The sequence below is a fragment of the Nyctibius grandis genome, chromosome 1, assembly GCF_013368605.1.
Source record: "Nyctibius grandis isolate bNycGra1 chromosome 1, bNycGra1.pri, whole genome shotgun sequence".
Classification (NCBI taxonomy): Eukaryota; Metazoa; Chordata; class Aves; order Nyctibiiformes; family Nyctibiidae; genus Nyctibius; species Nyctibius grandis.
Window position 1 is genome coordinate 37,484,784 of NC_090658.1, and position 18,387 is coordinate 37,503,170.

An 18,387-nucleotide genomic window follows, 5' to 3' on the forward strand; every position below is an offset into this window, starting at 1 on the left:
GCATAATTATTTATGTCTGGAGCTAGGTACACCACAGTTTTAAAAAGAAAAACCTACAAATGATACAGTTCAAATTCGATTAGGTGTGCTGTTCATCATTGCAGCTCTTGTCTTTTTGTCAGATATGTGCAACTGTAGAATGAAGCTGTTTGTATTGAATTTAAATCTGCTGATTTCATGAAAGAGCCTTAGATCTTTAAAAAAGGGAAAAAAGCTGTTTATGCAAAATAACAAAGCCTATAGTTTAAAAGTGTGACACTTTTCAGATTTCATGTGCATAATGATTAAATTGTCCTGATTGTAGTTACGTTACCAAATACTGTGGAGGTTTTTTGGTGGGAAGTGTAGCATATGATCTGACTATGCAGAATTTTTGTTGCACTTCGTGCAGCAAGTGAATTGTATTTAACAAGGAAATGTGAAGATTCCGTTGACATTGTTTTTCACGTAATGAAAATGTTAATAGTCAATGTTTCTTTTGGGGTGGTTCTTCCAGTGGACCAGTGCTCTGTGTGGTGATGAGCAGTAATGGTGAACAGTGTTACAGTGGGGGAATGGATGGCCTCATCCATGGCTGGAATATAACCAACCCGAACATCGACCCCTATGACTCTTATGGTACGTTACTGTTGCACACACCAGTGAAATGAGACATTTGATGACATTAATGTTATGTGGCTAAAATAGTATAATTTGTAGGTAATGCTTCTTTGAAAATTTAAGAGAGAAAATTGAATGTTGGCTTCAATTACTTTTAGTAAATTTTTGTTTTAATACTGCTGCTGGTTGATGAGAAGATAAAATTTGTCATTTTCTTAAAAAAGGCCTTGATCTCATCACAATTTTGAGAAACACCTAGGTTGGAAAAGTACAGGACTAAATTTGATACTTGGCAAGTACAGCAAATGTGTGTTTTAATGTTCTTTTCTTTACCAAATCTCAGTTGAGATAAAAAGAAGTTGTATAGTCTGAGACCAAAGCTGTTAATGTTGTCTGTGAACAGCCAACAAGGCCAGTTCGGTAAGATTTACCAGATCTGAATGGACGTCAGCCTTGTGTCTGTGTTTTAAAACATTTTTTATTTCTCGTAGCTTCAGATGCGGTTGGCCTCAAAGCTGCGTTTTGGAAAAAAGGGACTGATGTGCCATCAATGGTTGTTTGAGAGTCAATTTTAAAATCAAAGTGTGTTTTGCCAACTTTGATACTGTCACTTCTGCTGAAACATTGTTTTGTTCCATTAGTTGTAAACTGGATAACTGAATGCCACGTGTGCTGATGAAATTCAAGCATCTTCATACAAGAATAATTGAGACCTCTGTATTGATATGACCTGTTTGGTCTTGGTTTTTTTTAAGGACTAGCTTCTTAAGATTGGTCCATGAACACAGACCAAGATACAGCTATTGACTTAATTCAAATTTTGTTTTGAAATGTGGTTTGTTGTGTTTTGTTCACAGATCCTTCTGTTCTAAGAGGTGCTTTTGTAGGCCATACAGATGCAGTGTGGGGTCTGGTTTACAGTGCAGCACACCAGCGTTTGCTGTCCTGTTCAGCGGACGGCACTATACGTCTATGGAAAGCTACAGAAATTGCTCCAGCTCTCAATATATTTAATGATAATCAAGGTACAGAAAATCGCCCTACCTTCAAGTTCATGAGCGTCACTGTTCAGACTGCCATCATTTTGGCTACTGAATAGAAATCCTTCTTGTTTGTTTAGCTGGATTTTATATCTTCATGAACGTTTTTGGGAAGAGTAAATTCTGGGTCCTTTCTCCTTTGACACCAGCTGCATAGATACCTACATGTAGGGGGATAGTCACATACATCTAAAAGCCAACTGCTGCAGATGATCTGCTGATGTTACTAGACTCATGGAGTATAATGTATCAACTCCATAGTTCAGAAATGAGTTTCCATTAGGCCCTTGCTTTTGGTTTGTCCAGAATAAAAAAAGCCCTTTCTACCCCCAGCAGAGGTTTGGAGTAGCCAGTGCTTTGTCTTAGGCCAGCATCATTGTACCTTCCAGGTTTTGTTCCTTGTGCATCTAACACAGAGATTCTAGCTGAATTTCTGAGTTTGTGCCTTAACTAAGTAGCAATAACCCAGTCTTCCTAAACACTGCTAGTTGAAAAAATTTACTCCTTTGGATTTAGTTGATGAAATGTCATGCACAAATCAAAATGCTACTGTTTAGAGCCTAATTTCTTGAAGTTGCTGTTTGAGTAAGTGCTCTAGAATGAAGCTGTTGACATTACCAAACTCTCTTAGAGCTGATGGTCCTAAATGCAACCCACAAACCGAGACAGTTCCTTGGCTCTTCAGAACAACTTTGAGGCAAAATAAACTTTGGCATGACAGAACAAGACTTACTGAATTATGGTGCAAAGCTGGTCAGATCTGCCATTACTTGTTAGTTAAAATAGACTGAGCAAAATAGAAACGTTTTATGTATTTTAGTTCTTGCAGAACTATGTTTCCAAAGGTCTGCAGGGTTCTGTGAAAAACAACTGGTTTGCTGCCAGCTTGCCTACCTGTCTACTTTGAAAACTTCCTGGTAGTGGTTTTTTTGTTTGCGATTTTTTGGGGTTTGCATTTTTGTCTTTAGCTATTAAATTTAGGGGGAGTAATCTTGCCTCACAGAGCTAATCTTTGGATTTTTTGTATTCCAAACTGGAATGAAACCCAGTTGTGAAATTCAGAGATCCTTCTTTGAAACTGAGTTTTCGTGTGGCTTATTGAGAACCTTGAACAAACTCTGCAATATCTAGCACTCATCATTTAAGTCCTTTAGATTAACCATTGTAGGCTTACCAGGAAGCTGCAGATAAGCAGGCATGGCAGTGGTAGAAAAGGTCACTTGAGAAACAATATATGTTTTCTTCTCCCACCAATTGTTTTTGTCTCTTCTGGAGTACCTGTAGATAAGTACCACCATTCCTGAGCAACATTCTTGAGGTCGTGTGTCCAAGAAAGATGTTTCTCCCATGAATCTTAGGTTTAGAGAGAGGTGATGAAATTCCTGGATTATTTGGATCCATGAACATTAGATTGCTTAACACTGAGTGTCTCACTCTCTACCTCTTCCTCCTCCTGGTATCTGTTGCAACTGGCGTTGTCCTTTCACATAGCAGGTGGTGAACAGGACATTTGAGGAGAAAAATTCTAAGGGATATTTCCTATACCCAAGCTCTGCTGATTTGGCCTTCTGTCCTGTAGTGTTCAGATAGCTACAGTGTAAGGACATCAGATGTATACCATAAGAGGCAGGATGGATGAAGCTTTGTAATATGAGTTTATAATGTATTTATGTAATTTTCCGTGCTGACAGTGTCAGTGTATAAAATTTGCAGCTGGAAAGCTTTGGGGGTTTTTTAGGCTCTGGATTTGCCCAGATTAATAATAATGTTAATCATCTGTCATGTAAATGATTTTTAACACTTCAATTCCATGTCCTTTTACTTGATGCAATGGAGGCTTGTTTGAGAGTTGCTCTTACAGTTAAAGGAAGGACAAGGGGGAAAGGAGTTCTTACTTTCTTAACTTCATAGTAGATTTCTGTCCAGCCGCAGTTCCAGATACAGCATCTTAGTAAAGAATGTTTTGATACGCATATCAGAAAAATAGGATTAAAATAGTGATCATACAGGGCAATCTATTTAGATTGGCATAATGTAGATTTTAAAATGTAACATTTCCTTTCATAATCATGGCCCTTTTGATATTAAAGTGCTTACTGGTTGGGTTTTTTTGTTTGTTTTTTTTTTTTTTTGTTTTCTTTACACCAACGAAATCTTAGGAAAGTGTTCTCTACATTCCTTTCTAGAAATGGGAATCCCTTCATCAGTAGATCTTGTGAGCAGTGACCCAAGCCTCATGGTAGCATCATTTAACAGTGGACACACTAGCATTTTTAACATGGAGACACGGCAACGAATTCTTACCCTGGAGTCCAGTGTGGATACTAGTATGTATCAAGAATAAACAAACCCCCAAAAATTGCTTGCTAAAGATCGGTACTGTTGATAGTCTTTTCAGTGTTTCCAAACAATTGGGACGGGCCATGATAAATTATAACATGAATTATGTTACAATCAGTGCTTTGAGATGTAATGGTAAATTATTACTACTACAACGGACCTCATGGGTATTTTAGTAGCAGAAGAGTGTACATACTTTTGAAAGAAGGTAGAAGAAATAAGCCCAGACTATCTGAATTCCTCTTCAAGGAACAGCAGCACAAGGAAAAGCACAGGTTTCTTTAATACAGCCCAGTTATCTTTGCAGCTTCAAGGTTTTCATTCTCTCTTTAGCCCAAAATTGCAAGATAGAGGTAAAATCAGGAAAATCTAAAGTTGAATTTATTAAAAATTTGGCAGTGTGTGTGTGTGGATTCATTTTTATTTTTTCTCAGAGGTATCCCTTTTCTACATTTTATATACACTCTTGGCTCATTTGCAGTTGGGCTTTAGTTGAAGTTTTCACTGTAGGAGAAAAGCAAAGCTCCAGTGGAAGAGTATTCACGAGGTCCCATAGAATGCCTTGGATCATGGCAGTGGCCAGTATTGGAAGTTTTAGAGGAAACTGTAAGGAGCCTGCTATCAGTAAATTATTTTCCCTGGCATTAGGAAAGAGACCAGAATAAGCTGAAGCATGAGGTTTCATATTCAGGCCAAAATGGTAACCTGATAACAATATAAACATTCAGTCTTTTAAAAATTTTTGATAATGTTTTCCCCTAAAAGTTTTATGTCATTGAATTCTGCTATTTAATCATATTTTTAAAAGGGAGTAAGCCCTTCTTGTTGGCTTTGCTTGTCTGTTTTAAAATAGTTAAATGACTGTTATTTTATAAGAGGGAATGGAAAGTGTCATCTCCCTTCTTTGCATTATTCCTTACTGTGCAGGATTTCTTTTTTTAACCCACATCTTTGTTCCTATCTGAAAAAACAGTCCTAAATTAGTTATCTCTATTCAGTGGAAGTTACCTTTCTTCTGGTGCTTTTTTTTTCTTCTTTTTTTTTTACCACCTCCTCCTTACTGTAATTCAGTAGTATTCCTTTAAGCAAATGAGACATGGCAACCAGCAGTCCCTGTTTAGTATTTTTAGTTATGTAACAGTACTATAAATCTCACAAGTATTTAAAAAAATATATATAAAATTATTTCTACAAGAACTAGGCAAGAGGAAAATGAGTCACCTGAAATGCCCTGCCACCACCACTTAGGGACTTTACTGTTCAGTATAAGCCTCACTCTGCTTGGCATGTTAAAACTGTGAGGATAGCTGGCTGTGATGCAGTCTTATGTGCTTTTAGTAATTTTAGGGGAAGTTATCAATACGAATATGTTTTTTCCTTAATTTACACTTTCATAATTTTTAAGTGTCCTGTGGATGCTGACACTGCTTGACGGTTCAGATTTTTATAGAAAGATGTAATTTGAAGCCTTTACCACCTTAGTAGCAAGTGATCCTATAGTAGTATTCTGTTTATTTTAATAAGAATTTTGATAGATGATGTGAGTGTTCTTTGGCAACAGTTTAACTAAATACAGTCAACTCCCACATGAAAGAGGATAACTGTATTTTGATGTTCTGTGGAGTTGCTGTTTGTGGTTTTGTGGTAATCTATGCCTTTTAAGACCACTCTTGCACTAGTCTGTGCATCACAGCAATGCCTAGATTTCTAATCAAAAAACTCCTATACTTTTTTTTTTGTGTGTGTGTGTATATATATATGTGATATTTCAAGATTCTTGAAGGCCAGGAAAAAGGCTTTCCTATGAATAGTCTAGCATTCTTCAATAAGAATTCTAATGCATGTATATCAAATAATAGTAGGTGAGTTTTGCTCTGTGAGGGTGAGGGCATGGGATCTTTTTTGCTTGGAAACATACTGCCTGCAGTGTTAATTTTCCTGTACTGTCAGTATGTTATGAAGAAAGTTTGGCTTGACAAGAGGAGGAATGTGGGGATGGGGAAGTGCAAAAAAGGTATTTTCACTCAGTTTTTGACTTACATTCTTGCCTGATACACCCATCTAAAACCATGGCCAAACGTTGGACCTTATGTGTTTGTATTTACACTCATACCTATGGTTTATATATGCCTCTGTGTGTGTGATTTGGAAAGTATTTTAGAGTAAACCACATTACATAAGGTACTAGCTGAGAGTTTCCATTATATAAAGGTAAGAATTATTCTACAAATAAAATTAATTGCATATTTATTTCTTAGTAGCAATCTTTCAAAGAACTTAGCAGTTTACATGTATTGATATGTGCGGGTTTTTTCTTAGCAGTCAGTTCCTCCTGTCAGATAAACAGAGTCATCAGCCATCCAACTCTTCCAATTAGTATCACTGCTCATGAAGACAGACACATCAAATTCTACGACAACAATACAGGTATGTGTCTTTTTAGCAGGTCCTAGTCATAGCGGTTGTATAACATAAAACATAAACAGAATTTCATTGTGATTAATATTATTCACATAAATGCTGAGGGTTGTCAAGTATTGGATATCCTCTGAAACAGAAATCTCTCATCGCCAGCAGAGCCCAAAGATTGCCAGCCCACTTAAAACTTTATTGGCACAGTGATAAAGAACGTGCATCATTCTCTGTCCATTCTTTTAAAATGCCTTATGTATGGGGGTTATCAATATTTAACACAAAAGGAAGCTTTTTCAAAATCTTCATGTGCTTATGTTCATGTTCTTCTGTTGTGTTGTCTGTGTTATTTTGATCTGAGGGCAGGAAGCTCTGGCACTCCTTCCAAGACCTCTGCCTCATGGCTTGAAGGTAGAAGTTCCCTTGTGGACATCGGTCTCAATTTGATCCACTGTTATTTCTCCAAATCTCTCACTTCTGCAGAAACAGCTGGACAGCTTATAATACTTTTCCTAATTTGTAGTGAGAGTCACACTGAGATGTGTGATTATAAATCTCTTAGGTTTTAAAGGACTTTTTGATAGGAATGGTAGTATTAATCTGGTATTCTGACTGTGAATCTTGATAATCTTCAGTTTGTGACTTCTCTGCTTCCAGGTCACACTGTCTTAAAAGTTAAATGGAGATCTTTCAATATTCATGTTGATTTTAAGTTTGCTACTCTCCAGATGTATGTTAAATAAGAAGTGACAGGACCCAATGGAAGCTGAGGAAAAAGCTGAAAATAGCTGATTTCTTTGATGATGTAGTTCTGTAATAAATAGTAGAGGAAACAGCCGCTCATTTTTTTTTTCTGTTTCATTATCTTCTGCAACAAAAAAACCCACATTTGACCCATGATTTCTTATTTTTAACATGAAATCATTACTGTAATTGTAGTAAGCTGTAATAGAACATTAATGCTCTCTGAGTTGACTAAAATTATCTCATATTCTTATGTAGTTTATATAAATTGCTTATTAGTATACTCAGCCCCTGTCCTCCTTCCCACTCAAGATCTTACTCCTGAACTCGCTTAATTCACTTAAGGAGCAGATATTTAAAATGCACAGTGATTGCAGCTTCACAGTGGATTTGCAGACATAAAACAAAGGTCTAACAAAGTTGGTGATATTGGGACTGTGGCTCTCCTGAGACTGTAAACATTAAAAGAATGACTTCTTGCATAATTTTAATGATTCAATCATGGGACAAGACCTTGTATTTATGATATGAGCTGTGGCAGGGTTTAAGCAGTGAATACAGATTACAAAGTGAATTGCAGAAAATAACCTAAATAAATCTTTTCTTTCAAAGGAAAACTGATCCACTCCATGGTAGCTCACTTAGATGCAGTTACAAGTTTAGCTGTTGATCCTAATGGCTTGTATTTGATGTCTGGCAGTAAGTACATTCAGATTTCATTTTCTTTTTCTCATAATGGTGGCAGACATGAGAATTGTAAAGAAAACTGTTTCCCCTTTCTTTAGGTCATGACTGTTCGATTCGCTTGTGGAATCTTGAAAGCAAGACCTGCATCCAAGAATTTACTGCTCATCGCAAAAAATTTGATGAGTCCATTCATGATGTGGCATTCCACCCCTCCAAATGTTATATTGCCAGTGCAGGAGCAGATGCCCTGGCTAAAGTGTTTGTATGACAGAGTGCTTGCCTTTCAACTCTAGCTTTGTATATATTTAACCAGCTGCACAAAAGAGAAGAGGAGGGCATGAGTCTTCTTATCCTGCCCTATAATTCAGAGAATGTTTGTAAGTGTTTAGTTTTGCAGGGTGCTGTTTTCTAAATTGATGTTTGTTCTGGTTTCTGTGAGCTCAGCTGGTGCTGAGAGCTTGGAAACTCTCAGTTTCAAATAGTTAAAAAACAAATGAAATGCTTTTATTTCAAAGGGTGTGAATTTTCGTCCAGGCAGGCCTTGGGTGAAACTAGGTCTATGTATTCTCTATTAATAAAATTGAGTACTGGAAAGAAGGGGTCTAATTGCATCAGGGAGTAGGAAAAGAGGGAAACTTCCTAGGATGCTTCTCGTTGAGGAATCTTAATGTACTTAAAATTAAATCACCTGGAAAAAGTGACAGTTCATGTGCTCATTACTGTGTCATGTGAGAGGCATTTTGTCATCCCTTTGGTATTAATAAAGTAGATCTTGTTCAGCAAGCAGTAGCAGGTAGTTAATCTCAGCCACCTGGCTGATAAACTAAGATAAATGCAATTAAAGGAAAGCAAATTACTAACACAAATTAAAATGCAGTAAAGTTTTTGTTACATCTTCTGTTATACGGTAAATATTTAGTTTGCAAAAAAATTTATATAATTTTTTAAAGACTGTATTAGCATGTGGCTAGAAGTTGAGCCTTTAGTATAGTCCCAATTAACAACAGACTGAAGCAGTCTGTATATACTGTAGTAGCAGATTTAACTTATTCAGATTTATAATGCAGTTTATTCTTGGAGATCTGGCACAAGTAATTATCACAAAGATTTCCAAAGATGCTGTCCTACAATTTAACTATCAAACATTCATCTCCTCTTTCTGTTCCTGCTAAAAAGGGTATCATTCTGGGCATTAAGGATAACAGTGAAATACTTCTTTCGAAGATTAAACCTGTGCCTGATGCTTTGTATCGATCCTACTAGTGCAAAATAGGTGGGAACTATACAAAGTTCCATCAGTTTGAGAGGTTCTGCGACTTCTAGAGGTGTTTGCCAGCTTCAACATTTGTGGAACTTTTTAACTTGTCCGCTTCACTGGACGCATCGTGCCATTCATTAGGTTACCTGAAGAATGAGTGCTTCTTGTAATTCCTCAACAGATGTGCTTTGTTTATCTATTCAGAGCTTCTCTGTTGATGTGAATGACAAATAACTTTTAATCTGATTTTTTAGTCTTTTTATCCCTTCTTAAAGGAAGGTGAGTGGATTCTTATGTGTCACCATCAGAGTTATTACTGCTCATAAGCCTGAAGTTTGTATTTTCCTCTAATGGGAATGGAAGGCAGAATTTCTGCTGGAGATGATTTCTGGTGCTGATGTGAGTAGGAAAGAACCCAACACAACTCTTCCACATACCAGCCTGAGGTTAAGACTGGAAACTGATAAGTAAATCTTTACCTTTAAACTGACACTTTTTAAAAAGGAATCATTGAAAGATATCAACATAGGGTTTTTGATATAGGGCTTGGGGATGGGACCACATTTGAAGCTGATCTTGGAGTTTAAATCAACTATATTATTTAGAATAAAGGTTGACCTGTGCTGTTTGAGCCTGCAAAACATTACATTTACTGCTAAAATATCCTGGAATACCTTTTATTGCTCAGAATATTCAGATGTCACTTCATGATATTGATATGCAATGTATTTCCATAGATAAGATTAGAACTTTTACCATGAAACAGATGACTACAATAGTAATTCAGATTATTTAGTTTTTATAAAGTGTTTTGGTTATGATGGAAAGGGGGAAACTTGGCTGCAAAACTGAGCATTCAACTTTGTGAGAGTTCTGTGTACTTGACTCGTATTCTTTCAGTGATATTATTTTATTTCTTTTTTGAAGAGGAAACTACAAAGATTTATTTGAAAAATTCTAAAAGTTATGTATATTATATATGTGTATATATATTGTAAACATGTATTAAATGTGTCTAGTAAGGGAAGACTCCATGGGTGCATTTTAATGTCTTAGTATTAAGAATTCTCTTGAGTTTGTGTCTACAAAGGATAATGGTGTGAGTATGAAATGAATGTTGTGCTTTTGCTTACACAATACAATATGTAGTTACAGTTGTTTAAATTGCTGTACATAAAACTAATAGGCTGGCCTGCTTGTTTTTGAAGACTGTCATTCTGATTACAATTGGAATGTAAGAAGTGGCTGTTCAAATGTGAATTGAAAGATGTTTCCTTCTCGCTATTGAGCTATTGCTCAAACTGAAAAGTGATTTTTTTTTTAAAAGCTGGCAATAGCTAGAGGATGAGGTGCCTTTAAAAAACAAAACAAAACAAATGTAGCCTTACAAAGAGGTTGTGGAGTATATATATTTTTGTGCTGGTCTTCATAATTGATGTCAATGTCTTTTTACTGTACTTGCTCACATACTTGTAGGACTGCAGGGTATTGTGCATGAGCCTGTTAGATCTTCTGAACATCATCATAGGAGTTAGAGATGAAAAAAATTAGGTTATCTAGTCCATCTGCTTGCTAAAGCAGGTTGTAGACTTGTGCATTTTAATATTGTCTTGGCCAGTGAGGTTTTATATATGTTCTAAACAATCAGGCTTCTTTTTGAAGATTATTTCATTGATTGCATCTCACTGACAGGAGGATTTACATGATGTTTAGTAGTTCTTTTCTGTAACTTCATGCCAGTATTCCAAGCCATGTTTTGTGCCATTTTACATATTCCTCATCATCTTTGTAATTTGGAACCTGCATGCACACATTGGTTCTAGCTGTATATTTCCATTCCTTCCCACTTTCTTCAAGCTATTTTTTAGTCTGCTCTTTTTACACAACTTTTTCTTGTTTTCAGCTTTATAGCTCAGTTCTCCATATCTTGGTGCCCACGCCACCATTCCACATGCATGATTTGTTGGACTTAGTCTGAAGGTCATCTGTTAAGTGTGTTTTGTTTGGCTTTTTCCTCTGTAACATGATGCTTTTGTGTAGGAAGAGCAAACTTTTGGTCTTCTGGCTAGTGCCTCACAAACCCAAATCGTATTTCTTTATTTCTGACAACTGTTTTAAATAACTTTGAGCATTGTTGCTTCTCAGGTTTCTTCTTCACTTTCAGTATGTTATGATTCTTTTGCAGCTAGATACTTCTTTACTGTTTCATGATTATCCTGGGTTTTATAAGCTTTGAACTTCTGATCTCTGAGGGCTCTAAATTATTTTTTTTTTTCCCTTTTATGTGCAGTTCTTCCTGGTTCAGTGTAATTGGTAACTTCAGATGAATGTGATACATATATCTGTTGAAGATGTAAACAAAACTGGACCTAAGGCTTATTCTTGCAAAAAAAGCATTTTTGTGCAACATCAGTATATGGCATTTTACCATTATTTTTTCCATATCTAATTTTCCTAGTACATTTTTTTAACGGTTAACTCATCTAATTTTTTGTGTGCATTAGCCTGTGCTGTTGATTCTGGTTTTACTAACTAATTTAATCGGAGAATTTTCAGTCCTTCGGTATGTTGAAAATTGGTCCGCTAGGTTTAAGTATTCTTGTTTTTATTTCTATTTCACTTCACTGTGCTGTTTGCTTTCACATATTTGATTCAATTACCAAAACACTTGCACAAAATGATTTGGCATAGCCTGGAAGAAGCTCTAGATATATTTATGTTGTGGAAAACATTTTCTTCACTCTTACAAAATCCTAGTGTCAGCATTTATTTTTGTGCCTCAAAGAGTAAACTTTTGACATACATATAAAAGATTTTATTACTTGTAAGAAAATCACTCAATGAGTATTTTGGGATCTCGTTCATCTTTATTTTGATAAAATGTGTTCTTTAGCAAGAAGCCTGTAGAACTGTATGCCATGTACTGTAGGTTATTTTTTAGGCCGTATGTTTTCAAGTAATGTTACGTTAAAGCAGTCTCATATATAATGTGTTTGAGTAAGTGTGTGGTGTTCGCTGTACAGCTTTGCGATTAGGTCATACAACACCATTTTGCAGTTATAAATTTAAAGTAACCAGAAACTTGTCCTTTTGAATACATGTGTAAGAGACAAAGGACTTAGTTACACCACCTTTTTCAGTACACCTGTTTGATCACAGATGTGTCCCCTTTCCAACCTCCTTCCTCACGTTTTAACAATGTAATTTTGGAGAGCAGCAATTTCCATAAACTGATGTGTCATTTGAGCAGTGTTTGATTGGCGGAAGTCTTAGTCCATCTCAAAGGAAACAAAAAAATTAAAAGCGGGCATAACCATCAGATAAGCACATTTTGGTTTTTTGGGTTTTTTTTAATGCCTTTCAAGATGTGTATTTGGAAGCGTTTGCAGGCTGTGGTTTGGCAATGTCTTTGCAGACTGTCCTAGGGAGCCTACTTGACACCTGTGTGAAATATCTAGTAAATCTAGTAAAACCTAGTAATGTAGGTTGAGTTAAGGAAGAAAATGCAGCCATTGTGATTGCCCCTGTGCCTGTACATGAGACTACAGCAGTGTTCTCCTTGGAGTCCTCTTTGCTGAAGCATCATGTTTGTGATCTAAGATGAGTAATTTCTGCAGCGTGAAAGTATCTGCAAATGAGATTATTTGTATTTTTACTTTGCAGATCTGTGGGCAGCGATCATTTGGCGTGTGTGCCGAACAGCGAGGGAAGCAGGGAGACCATTTGCTGAACTCTGTAGGGGATAGAGATAGTAGGTTACATTGCCAGAACCAGTGTGCCCTCAATGTGACTGGTGTCATCTTGGGCAAACTGGGGAGCAGTGCGGAGTTTAGCCTGCTGGTATCACAAAGGAAAACATTAAAAGGTTAGAGTAGCAAGTTTAGCAATGCTTACCCATAATGATTTTTCAGATTTATTCATTCGTCCATTGGCTGCAGGTTGTATGAAGGATAAAATCTAGTATATATCCAGATTCCAAATTATGCACTCTTGTGTCAAAGGTGGAGATTGTTCAACTTTCAAAACTACGTCGCTTTAGATGAGGAGATGGCAAGAGATTTGTAATAGCTTATTACTTAAATTCTAAGAACAGAACTTCCTCTTCTGCTAACATAGTCTTCATGTTGGGGACCCAGTTATGCGAAGATAAGTTCCTCAGTCACTGTAGTGGGACTACTCTTTTGCTTCCAGGTAAACATTTATTTAAAAACAAATTTGAAGGACTAAGACTTTGTCTCATGATGTCTGTTAATATTGAACCAAAGCCACAAAATTTGGGAAGCAGAGTAGAATTTTAGGCTTGTTTCTTATTTTCCTTTTCTTTTCCTTTCCTCCAGTCATAATCTACATATTTAATATGTATTACGTACAGTGTCATCTGTATGACTCGCTTCACATTAAATGGCCCATTCTGTAAAAAATACTCCTTCAGTACTTTCTCTTACAAATGAGATGTGAATGGGACCAATGGTTCCAGGTAATTTGTGAGTCACTTAGCATGTATGTCTTTCAGCTTTCTAATGGTGAGCTGATAAGATTCATGGAAATAACTGTGAAAACATGATGCTGCTTATAATATAGCATTTAAAAACATTCTGAAATTTGTGGCTTTTTGGTGGAAACTGTTTTGGACTACACCGTTAAGAATGAAGAAATCAGAATATGATAGTAAATCACTTATACAAGCCAATTTACTATACATAAGATGTTGCATTCTTTGACATGGTAATTTGGGTTTTCTTGGGCACCTGCTGTTGGTGAGCATTGTAGGGATGCTCAGCGTGGCTGTTAGTGTTGAGTGACAGAGAGGACGTGAAGATTTCCATGAAAAAACTACTCGAATGTTTTGGGAAGCTCCCTTGTCCCGTAAGGACATGAAGGCATTGAGAAAATTTTATCTAAATCTGATAATGTGTTTCATTGAAGAGGGTTACAATAGGTGAACAGTCTTGACTCTTTCATCATCAGTGTCTAAGCTTAGAGACGAACGCCATTACTGAAAGCTGTGGCATGTAGACTGCTAGTCACAAACTCTGCAATATTTCTGCTGAGCAGCAGAGAAACTGATGAAAACCACAGTGTTAATCCATGAAGTTATATAGGGGGTGTTTTACAAGAAATAACCCATATGGTAAAAGGTAGTAATACATACAACAGAGCAAATGAACAAACACACAGGGAGTGGGGGGGACTAGGATGACCTTTGTGTAAATAGTCCTTGCTCAGGCAAGTGCTCTTGTTCAGCTGGTGGGACTAAGCCCAGGAGGGAGGATGGTGAGAAGTAAGACCTCTAAAATGATGTCTCTGCCTGTGCTAATGAACATACCTGTTGTGCAGGTTATCTGTCCTTTTGATATCTGATTTTTATCTTCCCATTTAAATTCTCCTCTAGGCTATATTTTCTGAGAATCTTAAAATCCCATCTGCAGTGGGCTCTCATTGCAGAGTAAATTTCATAAAGGACTATTGATTTTCTCTTAGAGTGGTTTTTGAAGAGTCGTGGGCTTTCAGCTTCAGCCCTACCCCTCCCACCACCAAAAGGCTGATTTGTACCTCCTTATTCCCAGTTCATCTAATTCTACTGAGTTACCTCTTACCCCACCTGCTGACTTCATTTTGCTGCTCTGTAGTCTGTTGTGAAAACTTAAAGTGCTGTATCGTTTAAATTGGCTTTGGGAATCTGAATTCCACTACAGAAGATGTAAATCCAGTTGAATAGTACAATTTGTAGGTCTCAACTGGTTCATTGTCAGGAGAGGTTTGTTGTTGGATGACAAAATCCAAACTACGGATGAACTAAAAAGACATTTAATATATGCTTTTTAGCCCAGCTATCTTCCTGATTGAGTCTGGGTTGTGGTATTGTGTGTTAAACTAGTTTCCCCCTGCTCGTGCTGCCAAGCCATGTTGTGATCCTGGGAGATCACACCCACATTTAAACCATCCCTGCACATGTGTGTTTTAAGCTGCTCAGAGCCTTGTGTTGACACAGTCCTCAAGCCTGGTGTACTTGCATTCCTTCAGTTTGAATTGCAGGCTCCCAAAATTACTTCTTTGGTATTTCAAGAAACCCTTGATCCTCACACCTTGGTCCTCACACCAGCGTATTAGACAAGGATGTTGAGAAAAGATTGATGCAGCTGGATTTGTACTATTCTGAAAGGGAAGGGATAACTTGTTGCCAAGCCAAATGTTTTCATTATTTTTTGATTACTTACTAAAAGCAGCCAAAAACATTGTATAAGGGATAAATGATGGACTTCAAGCTAATATTTTTCCATTAAGAATTTATTTTTTTATTCTTCCTGTCATCAGGATAGTGCTTTTTGAATGTAGCTTGTTTTCAGGTGTATGGCTCCTAGAATCGTTTCCTTGCAGTCAGGCATTGACAAGCATGCATAGGTTTTGAAAACTGTCTCATCCATGTTAGCACTTTTTCTGGAAATGCAAACTGAGCGTATTAGCTAATAATTTCTTGTACCTTTATAGCCTAAGCAGACTGAAAAGCAGTCGTGTGCTATATTTTCCTTGAATCATGCATCTGAAAAAACTTGTAGAAGAAAATCTGTGACGAGAAGAGTATTGTTACTCTACAATTTTCTGTTGACATTTGTCAGCGTGTCAACTACCTGCAATATATTTTGTATAAATATCTTAAATTGGTTTCTTTTAAAAGAAACTGTCAGGTTAAAAAAAAAAATTCCAAATTTATTTGCCTTATGGACCGTAGTTTGAGATTTTTTTGTTGTTGTTTATATTAATATACTTTTTCTTCCTCTCTACAAGAATAACTATTGAACTTAGAGTTACCTGACAGTTCTCTTTTGGAGAAGATACCATAGGTGATAACCACTTAAATGTTAGTAATTACAGTTGCTCCTCTTCTGTTTTGGGTCACTTCCATGACAGATAATTGGTATGAAAAGGCTACTGTGACTGATATATAAACAGCTAAAGGAAATTAAGACTCCCCTTCGGAATTGTGCTGAGGTTATGATTTTGCACACCAGTTTTGAATGACTACTTTGAAACAATGTTGGGCTTGAAGTGTCCTGCAAAGTGGTGGATCCAAATGAGAAATACCTACTCATTGAGTAATAGTCTGCTTGTCAATTTTTGTGTATGGCTCAGTACAAGGCTGTGTCAGAATTTTGGTACTACCAAATTACCTTGTTTAAATGCTTCTGTCGTACAAAAGTGAACGTTATTTTAAGAGAGAAATTCTGTTTTCTAACTTGTGAAGGAAATAGTTTTCTTGGGAGTAAGCGTCCATAAATTTCATGTATTTTATTATTTCAGAAAGGCTTCTTAATCATGGGGCATGAGAAAAGTGAAAAAGTGATTAGTTCTCCAAAGATTTGATAAGCATTTATTATAAAAACTATAAATTTTTGTTTCAAGTGCAAATGCTTCTTCAAACACTTAATATTGAACTTCTTACTAAAATTGAGTAGTTTAAAATCCTGGATAAATGTCTAAAATGTCAAAGATAGGTAGAAAATTCAGAGGGAAATTATTTTGAAATACGCCAATATATTTTTGAGCTTCTCAGCTGCAGCCCTGAATTTTCTCTTTTTCACTGCAATTCCTATTTTGTGAGACTTCTTGGATAGGTTATATTTAAAGCTACATTCACTTGCCTGAATAAGTCAAGTAAATATTTTGTCATTAAAATTGTATAGATCTGCTTATGTTAGTGTGCCGTTTAAACTGAGTGCACATTGAGGTAACGATGCAGGTATTTGTATCGGTATGACAGTAGTGAAGTGGGGTCGCTGTATACTGTACCCGCATTCTGTGCTGAGCAAAATCACATGGACTTCCGGAAATAAGCGATGGTTTTTCAGAGCAGCTTTATTTAATGTTACAGCAGCAAGTAAAGTGTCATTTGTACCATATAATTATGTAAATTGGGTGCTAATAAATACTATTTTTCAACATTTTGTATTGTGTTCATAATTCTGTGTTTTATCACAAGACTGTGGCCTCGGAGTGTGTACTAGAAGGGGAAGGGCACTCAGACTAGGACGAGCAGACATGCGTTTGGAGGGGCACGGGGTAGCTTCGTGTGAGCTTCCTTTTGAACTGTGCAAAGTGTTACCATTCACTGTAGTGTCTCAGTTTTTCTGTTCTCCATATGTCTTGGTTTTGTACAGCTCTGCCATCCTGGCACGGCTGGCACCCTACGTCTTTCCATGCCCTTGGGCCCACAGTCCCCAGTGTTTTCACGGGGTGAACAGACACGCAGAGTGGGAACGGCGCTGTTGTGCAGGAGCTGGTCTGTCAGCGGTGCGTTGATCACGCTTCCTGGGGAGAACATTCATTTACCATAATAATAAGCGCATGGTTTTGCCCTTGGGGGGAGGATGAGGGAGAGCAAACCACACATCACAGATGGTAGTCACGTTGCTACGGGAAGATGCTCAGAACGGCACTGTTGAGGGGGTGGTATGGGAACCTACACAGAACTGAGCAGAACAACTTGTTAGTGAGTCCATCCTGTTTTTTCTAAGCTTGTAGGTGGGATAACTGAAGTTCTCATCTCCTCTACATGGTAGGTAAACTAACCCTTCTGATTTAGTCCTACTCATCTTCCCTCCTCATAGGAAAGGAGGAATTGCTTTATGAAATTACTACAATTGCATTCACCCCAGTGTTCTGCCTCCAGAGAGGGTCAGTAGAAGATTCCTGAGGCAGGGAGAAAGAAGATTTCATAAACAATGTAGGAGCAACCATTCCACATGGGAGGCCTTCCTGATGTCCTTATGGGTTTGCCTAGGAACAAGACGTGTCCCCATAATGGTTTGGGTGTGAGAAAAGTGAGCATGTTCTCTTCAGCTGTATGGTGAAACTTTTAACTACCACTTCTCTTTGTGCTTAGAAAGAAGTCATTTCTGTGAGTGAGTGCTGGAGTTTTTGAACTCTGTTATCAGAGTTTTTATTAGAAATCAGAGAAGGGGTTAAACTGGTGTTAAGGAAACTTAACACTTGCATCTCTTGCCATTCAGTATGACTGACAGCTGACTGTGAGTGATGTAGCTGATGCAGTGCTAAAACCTGTGATACCACCCAGTTGAAGTTTTTAACAAGGGAAAAAAGAGACTACTTTTAGGAATTTGAGACACTCAGCTATATAATGTACATAGAATCATCAAATGGTTTCTGTTGGAAGGGCCCTTAAAGATCATCTAGTTCCAACCCCCCTGCCAGAGGCAGGGAACACTTGCAATGTTTTCAATATGTAGGTGATTTAGCAAATATAGATGGCCTGGTACTGTCTAAGACTTCTCAAAGTGAGATGAGAAT

The 18,387-nt window shown here is 37.1% G+C and overlaps 1 protein-coding gene across 5 annotated transcripts in view; it reads left to right on the plus strand.

Annotated features, from left to right (window-relative positions):
• Nucleotides 1–17,021, plus strand: part of STRN (striatin) — a 78,083-nt gene extending 61,062 nt beyond the window's left edge. For 4 of the 5 annotated variants that reach the window (XM_068414577.1, XM_068414540.1, XM_068414551.1 and 1 more), the window contains 6 exons: nucleotides 497–618; nucleotides 1,458–1,625; nucleotides 3,827–3,967; nucleotides 6,300–6,407; nucleotides 7,749–7,835; nucleotides 7,922–17,021. In XM_068414577.1, coding sequence (XP_068270678.1) covers nucleotides 497–618; nucleotides 1,458–1,625; nucleotides 3,827–3,967; nucleotides 6,300–6,407; nucleotides 7,749–7,835; nucleotides 7,922–8,091 — 796 coding nt within the window. In that variant the 3' untranslated portion in view covers nucleotides 8,092–17,021. The remainder of the gene's footprint in view (nucleotides 1–496; nucleotides 619–1,457; nucleotides 1,626–3,826; nucleotides 3,968–6,299; nucleotides 6,408–7,748; nucleotides 7,836–7,921) is intronic. The other variant, XM_068414559.1, reaches the window with a different exon arrangement.
• Nucleotides 17,022–18,387: the final 1,366 nt, after the last annotated feature.